The 15,232-nt window shown below is 37.7% G+C and overlaps 2 protein-coding genes across 2 annotated transcripts; both read left to right on the plus strand.

Annotated features, from left to right (window-relative positions):
• Window positions 1–5,543: 5,543 nt before the first annotated feature.
• Window positions 5,544–11,102, plus strand: LOC141648969 (uncharacterized). Its single transcript, XM_074457675.1, has 2 exons — window positions 5,544–5,649; window positions 10,774–11,102. Exons 1-2 carry the CDS (start codon window positions 5,544–5,546, stop codon window positions 11,100–11,102), a joined length of 435 nt encoding a protein of 144 aa, XP_074313776.1.
• A 62-nt stretch (window positions 11,103–11,164) lies between these two features.
• Window positions 11,165–12,076, plus strand: LOC141648970 (uncharacterized). The gene has a single exon (XM_074457676.1). The coding sequence runs from the start codon at window positions 11,165–11,167 to the stop codon at window positions 12,074–12,076; it is 912 nt and encodes a 303-aa protein (XP_074313777.1).
• The last annotated feature ends 3,156 nt before the right edge of the window (window positions 12,077–15,232 follow it).

Genomic DNA, 15,232 nt, shown 5'->3' on the forward strand with positions numbered 1-15,232 from the left:
CGTAATTCTCTAATCGTATCATTGTCATACTCGGAGCGCTTTTCATCGAATGATTGGAGCCATGAATCAATGGTGATTGGTGTAGGAGTATTAGATGAATTCATTGCGAATAAATAACTACAAAAAAAATGGAAATGAAGGAAATAATTAACATCTATCGTTTTAATAATACCTATAAATAAGTATTGCATTTATATAGTGACCTCTACCCAACTATCATAAATGATTCCGAGATCCAAATTCATATTAATACGGGTACGGTGAGCCGAGTCATCCCTTATTAATAAACTCGGTGGATTAACCTCTTAATCGATTCTACTTCTAGAACTCTCGGTCGATAAAAATTACTCTAATTTTCATCTTTAGCCCGGAACACATGCGACTACGGTCACGAATACTTCCGTTGAGCACAATCCAAATTTCGATGTAATAACATTTCATTACCCACTTACCCAACGTAACAAGTTTAGTACCCCGGTGAGCCGAATCTACTTCCTTATGAAATTGGGATTCATGGTTTCTACTATTTGATAAGGCTAATTCTCAATTATTAAAAATGAGAGGTCTTGTCAATTTATTATCTATCACGTTTTAAGTGAACTAAAGCGGTGAACTACGATAATTTTAATTTACACGGTCCATGACTCGATATGATATGCATGTGTTGTTATGGCTATTTGGCAATGCATGTAACATATTAAAAGAAATGCAAAGCAATAATAAAAATTCCTAGTATGGCCTTCCTAAAAATAGAAAATCAAATAATCTATTACATATTCGGAAACCAACTCCTTTGGTCCCTTGAATCTTCAAGTGGCACGCTTCCCAAGAACACCGTCTTCGTCGGAACACCTTTCCGAATGGCACCGTCTTGAAGAATCACTATGATTACAAATAATAATAAAAACACAAAGCTATTCCTATTATACATTTCTAAAATGGAAAAACTAGTAAAAATAAAAGTGATACGAGATCACATTAAATTACAACCGAATCAATATTCCCTTTCATTACGGGTAATATCGATTAAAACTAAGGCCATACTAAGATAAAATTACATAATTCAAAATTATATAAATAAACGACATTCAATAGTTGAAATATGCAGCATTATAATATCTATCTATCATGCCAAATCATGTGCCAAATCACCCTATTTAACTTATATCATATACTCCCTCCATACCACACCAATGGTAACATTGAGAATCTTGGCACTATTCATGGTCGTAGGGAATCTTCGATATTATTCTTAATCTATAAGACAAAATATAGTCATGTGAGATCTTGTTTGATTTATCGTCATGAATGCTATAAGAATATCAAATTTTTATAATTTTTAATAATGTGTAACAAAAGATATTCACGTTGCAAAACGTGTCTCGACAAATGTGAAAAGTCTCAATGTTACAATTGGTGTGGTATGGAGGGAGTATATATCTTGGTTTTATAGAAAATGCGTGATAATAACTTTTTAAAATCACAAATTAACACTTAAATCACATCTAAGCTCAAGTTAATTATCCTAACACTCTTAGGACTCAAAAATTAGTCATCACTCAATTTTTGATAATAATTCAACTTGATTTATTTTTATGCTCATTTTTTACCTTAAAATCATAACATTTATGAAATAAATCCAAATTAAATTACAATAATTTCAAAATTTGAATTTTAAATGTTTGAACATTCTGGAATATTTCCATGACACTCATAATGTCAAAAAACATGGTTAAAATTTTCGAATTAATTTTGAGAAAATATAGTTGCAATTTATCAGTTTTATCTCATAAAACATCTAAAGTATCCAAAAATTAATCCAATTAATTTTCCAACCTTATATCTGATTAGTGGGATATTTATGCAATCTAAAATAATTTTCTCATGCCATGCAATTCGTTTTAGCTATTTATGCTAAAATAGTCAATATTTATGCCATTTTTACTCTAAAAATTCATAAATCATGCTAAATGAGATCATTTTATCTCAAAATTTACATACACTATGTAAATCATGCATGTGAAAATATATTAAAATCTTATGGCCTAATTCGAAATTTAACTATTTTTAACCATTTTACCTCTTTTAATCCATTTTTATCTCATAAAATTCATAAATCATGCAATATTAGTCCAATTAATACGAGATTTTACACACAACTTGTAAAATATGCATGTGAGGGCATATAAAGTTTTCAAGGTCAAAGAGTTAGTTTAACCATTTTTAGTCATTTAATCTCCATTTGTGCCATTTTTACACTAAAAATTCATAAATCATGAACTATTAATCACATTAATATGATATTTTACATGTAATACATCAAATATTCATGTGAGGTCATACTAAAATACCACGGCCATTAGTGAAGGTTAACTTATTTTAGTGAATAAAAGTTCATTTTACTCATAAAAATGTAATAAAATCACTAAAAATCATTAAAATGAGCAATAAATTTCCATAAATCATAAAAATGACCTAAAAATATTTTAGGACCAGAATATATAATATGCAAAAATTTTCGTGGCTTTATCTTCATAAAACTCAAATTTTTAGTTTTATATGTTAACATTTTAACTCGGAAAAACAATAACCGATTATGCATGCAATATCCTATGCTCTAATACAACTTGTAAGGTTCGTTTACCTATTATTAAACTCCTCTAATAGTTAACTAATTAACTTCTTCATTATTTGTTCTTTAGATCTAGTGCATGCATAACAAAATTAGAGATTTATGAGGAAAAACAATGTCCCTTACATTGTATATGGTTCGAAAATATGGGCACAAATAAGGTCACCTTCCTTATTTGTTCTTGAGCTTTATATGTTGGATGATCCTCCAAAAATTCCAAAGTAGAGATCCTCCTAAGATTGCACCCAAGACTTATCCCTAAACTAGTATACTAATTAACTAGATTAATACACTAGTATCCTTAAAAATGATTCCAATATTATGTTTATTACTACACTAGTAATCTTGTTTTGATATTATAATAGATGAACAATTTATTGTATTCTAAAACTTGTTTAGAGAGAAGTGGGAGAATATGGAGCAAGCTTTTGCATGTAATGTGTAAGAATAATGATAAGAGAACAAAATTCTCTTAAGAAGAGGAGGGAGCACGGTTGGAGCAAGGACAAAATGCCAAGGATGACATCTTGCTTTATGCTTTTTCTCTTCACAACAAAATAGGATGTGTAAGCTAGTATGTAGGGTATGATTACCTCTTACTCCCTCCTATTCCGAATAACTGTCCCATTTGGACAATGACACAAAAATTAAGGAATGAAGTTAAAATAATGAAAAATATTGTATAGGGGTAAGAATATAGGAGTTAAATAATGAAAAGTATTGAATATGATGGTTTAAGGGTGGTTGATGTGGTAAATAAAGAAAAGAGCCAAGGGTAGGAAAGTCAAAAAACATGTCCAAATATGGCAAATGGGACAGTTATGTGAATAGACGGAAATGGCAAATAGGACAGTTATTCAGAATAGGAGGGAGTATTTTATCTCATAAAATAAATCAACCATATTCTACCATAACTCCCTCCATTCGGTCCAACCTACATAAAATGGACTGCCATTTTATTTTGTCAATTGTCACACAATATGTCACATGTAGTATGTTACATGTTATTAATTAATTTAATGCATATTTATCACATAAATATCATTTTATAAATTAATTAAATTACATTTAACAAATTGACTAGTGATACTTGATCACATAAATAAAATGGGTCATATAATTATAATTCACAACATCTTGTAATTATAATTAATCATTCATTCTTATCTCTATTGTTTCTCAAACAATAAACAATTTTAGTAATAAAATATTTCAATTACTAAAATAAATCTTATTTAATCCAATTACAATAAGATATCAATATTCTCTCTCACAAATAAATTGTTCAATTTTAAGTAATTGATCACCTTGTATCGTCATACAATTAATCAATTTATCTATTAAGGGAATTGTCCTTTAGGTGTGACCTTAAGATATCAACTGACCACCACCGTCGTACGACAGTAATGTCAAACTCTAGTCGGCCAATCATTACCGATTAATGATGATCAGTTGATTATATAATAAATCATCCTTTACGTATTCTTAATATGAGATTTAATTATGATATTAAATCATGTGATCGCACTATTGCTGAGGACACATATTCTAACACCTTCGGCTTACCCTGCCGTGAGGGCTTGGACGGTGGCTCAGAAGAAGTCGACCAAGTCGACTTACGAGGACTGCAGGCGTCGGGTGAACGCCCTTCGAGTTGCTGACGTAAGTTGTTGCTTCTTACCTCTTTCGTTTTTGTACAAACGGATAGAGATAGGATGACTAGGTAGCCTAGAAAACCCCCCAGTTAGTTGATTCGCTTCGCCTTAAGTGCAGTTTATCGGGTGGCCTTGGGAGCACTATACAGGTGTGCCGGCTGCTGTCAGGGAGCGTTTGCGACCTCGCAGCTCCCAACGTTTTTACCTTGAGACGGCGATCGAGCCGATTTGGTACCTGGGCGAGCGTTTAGCTCGTCTGTGCTTTAGTGAGACTTTCGTGGTACCGGTCGATCCTCCTAGGTTATTGTTCCAGGAGTCGACACCCGACGAGGTTGAGGAGCACCTTCATGGTCACGGAGGTGAGGAGCTATTGTTACGGGAGGCGACTACGACGCCTTCCGGTTGTCGAGGCTCGCCTGGTACCCGATTGAGGTATATTTTCCTCTGTTTTTCGTTTTTATTACCTTTTTGATAGAAGGGTTTTTACCTTCGATGTGTATCCATATTGTAGGGTGTCGACGCGCTGATGAGGACTCAGCCCCCAGTTTTCCCGACACAGACCACCTTTCAGGGGCCGGGTGGTGAGGAGCTACAGTTGCACCTGCCAGAGCCTGCGGTCGCCGAGGTGACCGATACTGGCATGGAGTGGAGGTTGACGGTTCTGAGAGCGAGTTTTTGATCTCAATACTCCTCCTTGTTTATGTTTTGCCTTGCATTTTGTTTTTTTTGTTTTTGTTTTCATGACGAGGGGGTTGAATCCCCCCGGGCCCATGCATTCCCGCACCACCACATGAACCATGTAAGCCACCCCTTTGGGGACTGCAGTGGCCAAGTGATCATCGCTTGCATTTTGTTGTATTTAAGGGTCTTTCTGGTTGTATTTGTCGACCGCTAGTCATCAGGCTTTGTGGCGGATGGCTAACCGGTGGAGGGCACTTGCTGGTGACCTGGCTGCGAGGGAGTCTCGGCTTGCGCAGGTACTTTTGTTGGTTGTTTTTGTGAGTTTTTCTGTTGCCTTTAACGTTTTAGATCTTAATGACCCGTATTGTGTTTGGCAGGGTACTGCGGATCCGGCGGAGCTTGCTCGGGTCCGTGCCGAGTTGGACACGGTGAGGTCGGCGATCGAGGCCTAGGGGTTGAGGATCATCAGTCGGGACCAGGAGTTGAGGCGTCGCGAAGATAGGTTGCGGAGCCGAGATGCGGAGTTTGCCTCTCTCAAGGCTCAGCTGGCTGTGGCGGAGGAGTTGCGCGTCACGATGGAGTACAAGACGTTGGAGAGTTCCCCGGAGATGGGGCCCGAGCAGGAAGTGTTGTCTGCCTTGGCTGCGACTCTTCGTGGGACCGAGACTGGTCCACCGGAAGGTGTTGAGTAGTTGTAGTTGTTTGTCCGTATTATGGACTCTTGATTGTACATATTTACATTTTGCGTGAGGCGGTTTGTATATATGTGTTTTTGGATTGTGGCTTATTTGTGTTTTTGGCTTTTTTGTGTTGTGTTTCGGAGAAGCATTGTCGACTGCTAGTTCCCCTTTTGCTTTTCATCTGTTCCTGCATTGTTAGCGTAGAAAACAAGCAATAGGTAGCACATACACATAAACGTAAACACGCAATAACATTTGACGAAGAATAAAAATAAAAATAAAAAAAATAAAAAATAACCACGATGACTCGAAGTTAAAATTGAAATTGACATTTTGAAAATTCCGTAATAGGTCGTCACGTTTGGATATCTCAAAAGGAATTGATTTGAAATTTGAGCAATTAAGTTGTGTCTGAATTAAATTGCATCGAATTTTGCTAAAAATTGATTTGTAATTCGAAAAACTAAAACTCAAACCGTCACGGGTGAATTGTAAAATAGATTTTTGCGAGTGTATTTGATTTGATTGTTGTGATCTCAAGACTTAGATTTGTAAGAGCTTGTATTTTGAAGAAAATTGACGCCGTGTTATCAATTTTCGATTTTGTGGAAAATGCGAAAAAGCGAAAAAAAATTCCTGAATTTTTGACTAACATGGAAACGATCCGTTTCGACTGACTTGGAAACGACCCGTCGCGGATCAGGGCGACTAGCCCTTCCCCCTTAAAAAAGGGAAAAAAAAGGAATCCGTATGTTTAAAGCTGCGTCATGGAAACCGTGTCGTATTTCGTTAAACGCGAAAACAAGGAAATGTGAGTGTGAGAAAACAAAAAAAATTCCTGGACAGGCCAAAAGAGGCGCGGGTTTTGTGGCGGGAGGTTTGAGGTGTCAGGAAGAAATATAACTTGAAAGAGACAAATCAAGGTGCGGATCCTGAGGACCAGCCCAAAGCGGCGCGAGGTCACGGGCGATGGAAGGGAGCTTCCCCTTTTTTCGGGAAAAAAAAAGCGTTGATTGTTTTGTATAAATAGAGACGTTTGTGCTTCATTATTTCAGCATCCGAAACACAAAAACATGTCCACAAAAACCTTTCTTCTTCTTCCACAAAATTATTCATGGATGCTTTCGAAAACAGGTTGCGACATTGGTGTCGGGATTTGTCACCTCCCGAAAAGTATCAACTCGTTGTTATGGGAGTTGGACAATTGTTGGTGCTTCGTCAAGTCAAGGTGCAATCCTTGTTTCTTGAAGCATGCTCTCGATTTTGGGATTCGAAAAATCATGTTTTTGTTTTCCCGAAAGGTGAAATTTGTCCTCTTGCAGAAGAAGTAGGCGCCATTGGTGGATGGCCGGGTTGTACTCCGGTGCTTCCCCCGACTCGGTTGTGTTATAAAGAGAAGTTCCGTTCAATGTTGGGCTTGTCAACAAGTCAAGTCAACTTTCTCCTTGGTCCTCATGGTGTGGATATGTTGGCTCTTATCAACATTTTCTCAAACCGGTTGGATGTCAATGTTTCGGAGGTGGCTAGGAGAAGGGCTCTTGCCTTTTGCCTAGTGCATGCGTACCTCCTTGTCGATGCCTTGAAAAAGGAAGGGTTCAAATGCTATGGTAGTATGACCCTTGTGCATGTGGTTGAACAAATGGAGCATGGTAGGGATCTATCATGGTTGGTGATCGGCGAGATCATCCAAGCTTTGGACAAGAAGGGCTCTTGTGGAGAAGCTCCCTCGTTCGGATCTTCAAGGATCCTCCAAGTGTGGCTATTGGAGAGGCTAAGGTATGTAGAGCCTCCGGCCGATTCTTCTTCTTACTCTTTCCGTCACCTTACTATGAGGAAGAAGTTGTACTCGGATAGTTTTGCATCCACCGAGGCTTATGGGACCTCGAGATTGGCGGAGGGTGGTCCTCATATCCGTTGGGTGGTGCCATGGTGGCACTTGAGGTCCTTCACGGGGTTGCCCATTTCGGTTGCTAGTTCTTGCTCTTTGATGGTGGTGGGCTTGAAGGTTGCTTCCTTCATTTATCCCGAAAGGCTTATGAGGCAAATGGGGCGTCAACAAAAGGTGCCCGCTCAAGATACTCTCGTCCAAGAGAGTGTTTTTAGAAATTCTGAGCTTGTGGAGGTCTTCGAAAGGTGGTGGGCCACTCGGCCGATGTGGGAGGTAGCAAACCCCGTTGCCACGACATGGGTGACTCCCGCTTATGTCAAGTGGTCAAGAGCTCAAACCTTGGAGGAAAGGTCCAAATCTCGTAAGGACGAGGTCATCGACTTGAAGAATAGGGAGGTCGGAAAGGCCAACCGTGCCTTCTTTGACGACTTTGTTGATGGAGCTAGCCCGGATGTGATAAGGCCACCAAAGAGGAGAAGCTCGGGTCCCAAAGAGGTAATGGGCCGTGTATGGGCACGTCTTGGACCGAGCATGGGGTCATACAAGAGACCGGAGGCCGTTGCCATTGTAGATCCGTTGAGGATCCGTTCCGAAGAGGAAGCTCATACTAGGCGGGCCAACAAGAAGAACAAGGGGAAGATGTACTTCGAGGGAAACGGCAAGGGTAGAATGGAAGAATGAAGATCTCCATTACCCACTTTATTATTATGTTGTATTAGTGTTGTGATTTTTTATTATGTTGTACTAGCTATGTATTGTGTGTTTTGTGCTAGTTTTACTATGTGAGATGTCTTAGCCGACACTCTAGCTTTGACAAGTTGTAGACTTGTTTAGCTTTATTTGTTGTCAAATTTGTAATCCTTCTCATTATTAATTAAATAAGAGGATTGCTTGTGAACGCTTGTTTCTTCCATCCATTTTGTAAAGGCAATTCGGTTTGAATTATCCTAAACATTGCACTTGGTAAATGGGATTTTTGTGGGAAGGGAGAAAGGCTTCTTTTCGTATTTTTGTGGGAAAGGGAATGTTTTTCCCCTTTCTTTTTTTGATGTTGATATGGGGTGATGTTTTTTTTTTGTATGTGGGGATGGTTGTATCCTTCTTGTGTAATACTTATAAATAAGTATTGCATTTATATAGTGACCTCTACCCAACTATTATAAATGATTCCGAGATCCAAATTCATATTAATACGGGTACGGTGAGCCGAGTCATCCCTTATTAATATAACTCGGTGGATTAACTTCTTAATTGATTCTACTGCCAGAACTCTCGGTCGATAAAAATTACTCTAATTTTCATCTTTAGCCCGGAACACATGCGACTACGGTCACGAATACTTCCATTGAGCTCAATCCAAATTTCGATGTAATAACATTTTATTACCCACTTACCCAACGTAACAAGTTTAGTACCCCGGTGAGCCGAATCTACTTCCTTATGAAATTGGGATTCATGGTTTCTACTATTTGATAAGGCTAATTCTCAATTATTAAATGTGAGAGGTCTTGTCAATTTATTATCTATCAGGTTTTAAGTGAACTAAAGCGGTGAACTACGATAATTTTAATTGACACGGTCGATGACTCGATATGATATGCATGTGTTGTTATGGCGATTTGGCAATGCATGTAACATATTAAAAGAAATGCAAAGCAATAATAAAAATTCCTAGTATGGCCTTCCTAAAAATAGAAAATCAAATAATCTATTACATATTCGGAAATCAACTCCTTTGGTCCCTTGAATCTTCAAGTGGCACGCTTCCCAAGAACACCATCTTCGTCGGAACACCTTTCCGAATGGCACCGTCTTGAAGAATCACCATGATTACGAATAATAATAAAAACACAAAGCTATTCCTATTATACATTTCTAAAATGGAAAAACTAGTAAAAATAAAAGTGATACGAGATCACATTAAATTACAACCGAATCAATATTCCCTTTCATTACGGGTAATATCGATTAAAACTAAGGCCATACTAAGATAAAATTACATAATTCAAAATTATATAAATAAACGATATTCAACAATTGAAATATGCAGCATTATAATATGTATCTATCATGCCAAATCATGTGCCAAATCACCCTATTTAACTTATATCATATATATATATCTCGGTTTTATGAAAATGCGTGATAATAACTTTTTAAAATCACAAATTAACACTTAAATCACATCTAAGCTCAAGTTAATTATCCTAACACTCTTAGGACTCAAAAATTAGTCATCACTCAATTTTTGATAATAATTCAACTTGATTTAATTTTATGCTCATTTTTGACCTTAAAATCATAACATTTATGAAATAAATCCAAATTAAATTACAATAATTTCAAAATTTGAATTTTAAATTTTTGAACATTCTAGAATATTTCCATGACACTCATAATGTCAAAAAACATGGTTAAAATTTTTGAATTAATTTTGAGAAAATATAGTTGCAATTTATCGGTTTTATCTCATAAAACATCTAAAGTATCTAAAAATTAATCCAATTAATTTTCCAACCTTATATCTGATTAGTGGGATCTTTATGCAATCTAAAATAATTTTCTCATGCCATGCAATTCGTTTTAGCTATTTATGCTAAAATAGGCACTATTTATGCCATTTTTGCTCTAAAAATTCATAAATCATGCTAAATGAGATCATTTTATCTTAAAATTTACATACACTCTTTAAATCATGCATGTGACAACATATTGAAATCTTATGGCCTAATTCGAAATTTAACTATTTTTAACCATTTTACCTCTTTTAATCCATTTTTATCTCATAAAAATCATAAATCATGCAATATTAATCCAATTAATACGAGATTTTACACACAGCTTTTACCATATGCATGTGAGGGCATATAAAATTTTCAAGGTCAGAGAGTTAGTTTAACCATTTTTAGTCATTTAACCTCCATTTATGCCATTTTTACACTAAAAATTCATAAATCATGAACTATTAATCACATTAATATGATATTTTACATGTAATACATAAAATATTCATGTGAGGTCATACTAAAATACCACGGCCAGTAGTGAAGGTTAACTTATTTTAGTGAATAAAAGTTCCTTTTACTCATAAAAATGTAATAAAATCACTAAAAATCATTAAAATGAGCAATAAATTTCCATAAATCATAAAAATGACCTAAAAATATTTTAGGACCAGAATATATAATATGCAAAAATTTTCGTGGCTTTATCTTCATAAAACTCAAATTTTTGCAGATGATCTTCTCTTATTTTGTAAAGGGGAGGTTAATTCTATCTCCATTATTATGGAGCTTTTTAAGAGATTCTCTTCTGCTTCTCGATTGCACATTAATTCAAACAAGTCTGACTTCTATAGTAATGGTATGAGCCCTGCTACAGTTGACAAGGTTCTTCAGGGGACTGGTTTTAAGAAAGGAGATCTGCCATTCAAGTATTTGGGGGTCAAAATTTCTCACAAGAGATTGACTAAAGTGGATTGTAATGTCCTGGTTGATAGGATGATTAGCAGGATAAGGGGATGGAATAGTAGGAAGATTTCTTATGCTGGTAGACTTGTCTTGTGAAGTCTGTTCAATCCACCATTCATAATTATTGGTCCCAAATTTTTGTTCTTCCTGTGGGTGTTATGGATAGAATACAGGCTCTGTGCAGGAATTTTTTGTGGGAAGGCAGTGATAAATACTCTAAGGCACCATTGGTGGCTTGGAATGTACTCTGTCAGAGCAAGGAAACTGGTGGCTTGGGTCTTATTGATAGCAAAACTTGGAATGTTGCGGCCATAGGTAAATTGGTCTGGTGGATTACCTCTAAGCAAGACCATTTATGGATTAGATGGATTGATGCCATTTATTTGAAAGGTGCTACCTGGTTAGACTATGAACCTTCCCCTTATAGCTCCTGGGCGTGGAGGAAGATCTGTGAGGTTAAAGATACTATGAAGACTGGCTATGTGAATGGAAAGTGGAGAGGTACCAATGAAGCATATACAATTTCTGATGGGTATAAATGGCTAATGCAGGGTACTGACGTGAGAGTAGCTTGGTACAAATTCTTCTGGAACAGATTCAATATTCCAAAATGGTGCTTCACTAACTGGTTGCAGCAACAACAGAGGTTACTCACGCTTGATAGATTGACTAAAATGGGGGTGGCAGTACCTACTGAGTGCTTTATATGTGGTGTGGCACCTGAGACCCATGAGCATTTATTTAGAGGATGTGTTTATGCTCAGAATTGTTATCAACTGTTGGCAAATTGGTTATGGGTTAATGTAACAGATCTCTGCAGTTGTGACAAGCTGCTACATCTGAAGAAACTTTCTCTTTTGGCTAGACAGGTGATCATAGCAGCTGTGGCAGGATTGATATATGGCATTTGGCATTGTAGGAATGTTTGTAGACTGGATGGCTATGTCATGCAGCCTGGCAGTCTTATACAACAGATTCAAGCTGATTGTAGGAATCGTGTATTGGGGGTGTTCCAGGGGCCTATGGCTCTAGCTGATAGGAACTGGTGTAATGGTGTAGGAATTTGTTGAGTGTTGTTGCTGTGCTTAATTTTATTTGTAACTTGTTGATGTAATCAGTGCTCTCAATGGTGTATGGGTGTCCTTTTATGGACTATGATATAATATTACTAACATTCCACCAAAAAACTCAAATTTTTAGTTTTATATGTTAACATTTTAACTCGGAAAAACAATAACCGATTATGCATGCAACATCCTATGCTCTGATACAACTTGTAAGGTTTGTTTACCTATTATTAAACCCCTCTAATAGTTAACTAATTAACTTCTTAATTATTTGTTCTTTAGATCTAGTGCATGCATAACAAAATTAGAGATTTATGAGGAAAAACAATGTCCCTTACATTGTATATGGTTCGAAAATATGGGCACAAATAAGGTCACCTTCCTTATTTGTTCTTGAGATTTATATGTTGGATGATCCTCCAAAAATCCCAAAGTAGAGATCCTCCTTAGATTGCACCCAAGACTTATCCCTTAAACTAGTATACTAATTAACTAGATTAATACACTAGTATCCTTAAAAATGATTCCAATATTATGTTTATTACTACACTAGTAATCTTGTTTTGATATTAGAATAGATGAACAATTTATTGTATTCTAAAACTTGTTTAGAGAGAAGTGGGAGAATACGGAGCAAGCTTTTGCATGTAATGTGTAAGAATAATGATAAGAGAACAAAATTCTCTTATGAAGATGAGGGAGCACGGTTGGAGCAAGGAGAAAATGCCAAGGATGGCATCTTGCTTTATGCTTTTTCTCTTCACAATAAAATAGGATGTGTAAGCTAGTATGTAGGGTATGATTACTTCTTATTTTATCTCATAAAATAAATCAACCATATTCTACCATAACTCCCTCCATTCGGTCCAACCTACATAAAATGGACTGCCATTTTATTTTGTCAATTTGTCAATTGTCACACAATATGTCACATGTAGTATGTTACATGTTATTAATTAATTTAATGCATATTTATCACATAAATATCATTTTATAAATTAATTAAATTACATACAACAAATTGATTAGTGATACTTGATCACATAAATAAAATGGGTCATATAATTATAATTCGCAACATCTTGTAATTATAATTAATCATTCATTCTTATCTCTATTGTTTCTCAAACAATAAACAATTTTAGTACTAAAATATTTCAATTACTAAAATAAATCTTATTTAATCCCATTACAATAAGATATAAATATTCTCTCTCACAAATGAATTGTTCAATTTTAAGGAATTGATCACTTTGTATCGTCATACAATTAATCAATTTACCTATTAAGGGAATTGTCCTTTAGGTGTGACCTTAAGATATCAACTGACCACCACCGTCGTACGACAGTAATGTCAAACTCTAGTCGGCCAATCATTACCGATTAATGATGATCAGTTGATTATATAATAAATCATCCTTTACGTATTCTTAATATGAGATTTAATTATGATATTAAATCATGTGATCGCACTATTGCTGAGGACACATATTCCAACACCTTCGGCTTACCCTGCCGTGAGGGCTTGGACGGTGGCTCAGAAAAAGTCGACCAAGTCGACATACGAGGACTGCAGGCATCGGGTGAACGCCCTCCGATTTGCTGACGTAAGTTGTTGCTTCTTACCTCTTTCGTTTTTGGACAAACGGATAGAGATATGATGACTAGGTAGCCTGGAAAACCCCCCAGTTAGTTGATTCGCTTCGCCTTGAGTGCAGTTTGTCGGGTGGCCTTGGGAGCACTATACAGGTGAGTCGGCTGCTGTCAGGGAGCGTTTGCGACCTCGCAGCTCCCAACGTTTTTACCTTGAGACGACGATCGAGCCGATTTCGTACCTGGGCGAGCGTTTAGCTCGACAGTGCTTTAGTGAGACTTCCGTGGTACCGGTGGATCCGCTTAGGTTGTTGTTCCAGGAGTCGACAGTCGACGAGGTTGAGGAGCACCTTCATGGTCACGGAGGTGAGGAGCTGTAGTTACGGGAGGCCGACTACGACGCCTTCTGGTTGTCGAGGCTCGCCTGGTACCCGATTGAGGTATATTTTCCTCTATTCTTCGTTTTTATTACCTTTTTAATAGAAGGGTTTGTTACCTTCGATGTGTATCCATATTGTAGGGTGTCGACGCGCTGATGAGGACTCAGCCCCCAGTTTTCCCGACACAGACCACCTTTCAGGGGACGGGTGGTGAGGAGCTACAACTGCACCTGCCAGAGCCTGCGGTCGCCGAGGTGACCGATACTGGCATGGAGTGGAGGTTGACGGTTATGAGAGCGAGTTTTTGATCTCAATACTCTTCCTTGTTTATGTTTTGCCTTGAATTTTTTTTGTTTTTTTTTATGACGAGGGGGTTGAATCCCCCCGGGCCCATGCATTCCCGCACCACCACATGAACCATGTAAGCCACCCCTTTGGGGGCTGCAGTGGCCAAGTGATCATCGCTTGCATTTTGTTGTATTGAAGGGCCTTTCTGGTTGTATTTGTCGACCGCTAGTCATCAGGCTTTGTGGCGGATGGCTAACCGGTGGAGGGCACTTGTTGGTGACCTGGCTGCGAGGGAGTCTCGGCTTGCGCAGGTACTTTTGTTGGTTGTTTTTGTGAGTTTTTGTGTTGCCTTTAACGTTTCAGATCTTAATGACCCGTATTGTGTTTGGCAGGGTACTGCGGATCCGGCGTAGCTTGCTCGGGTCCGTGCCGAGTTGGACACAGTGAGGTCGACGATCGAGGCCCAGGGGTTGGGGATCATCAGTCGGGACCAGGAGTTGAGGCGTCGCGAGGACGGGTTACGGAGCCAAGATGCGGAGATTGCCTCTCTCAAGGCTCAGCTGGCTGCGGCGGAGGAGCTGCGCGTCGCGATGGAGTACGAGACGTTAGAGAGTTCCCCGGAGAGGGGGCCCGAGGAGGAAGTGATGTCTGCCTTGGCTGTGATTCTTCGTGGGACCGAGACTGGTCCACCGGAAGGTGTTGAGTAGTTGTAGTTATTTGTCCGTGTTTTGGATTCTTGATTGTACATATTTACATTTTGTGTGAGGCGGTTTGTATATATGTGTTTTTGGATTGTGGCTTATTTGTGTTTTTGGCTTTTTTGTGTTGTGTTTCGGAGAAGCACGGTCAACTCCTAGTTCCCCTTTTGCTTTGCATCTGTTCCTGCATTGTTAGCGTA

The sequence above is a fragment of the Silene latifolia genome, chromosome 3 (assembly GCF_048544455.1).
Source record: "Silene latifolia isolate original U9 population chromosome 3, ASM4854445v1, whole genome shotgun sequence".
NCBI lineage: Eukaryota > Viridiplantae > Streptophyta > Magnoliopsida > Caryophyllales > Caryophyllaceae > Silene > Silene latifolia.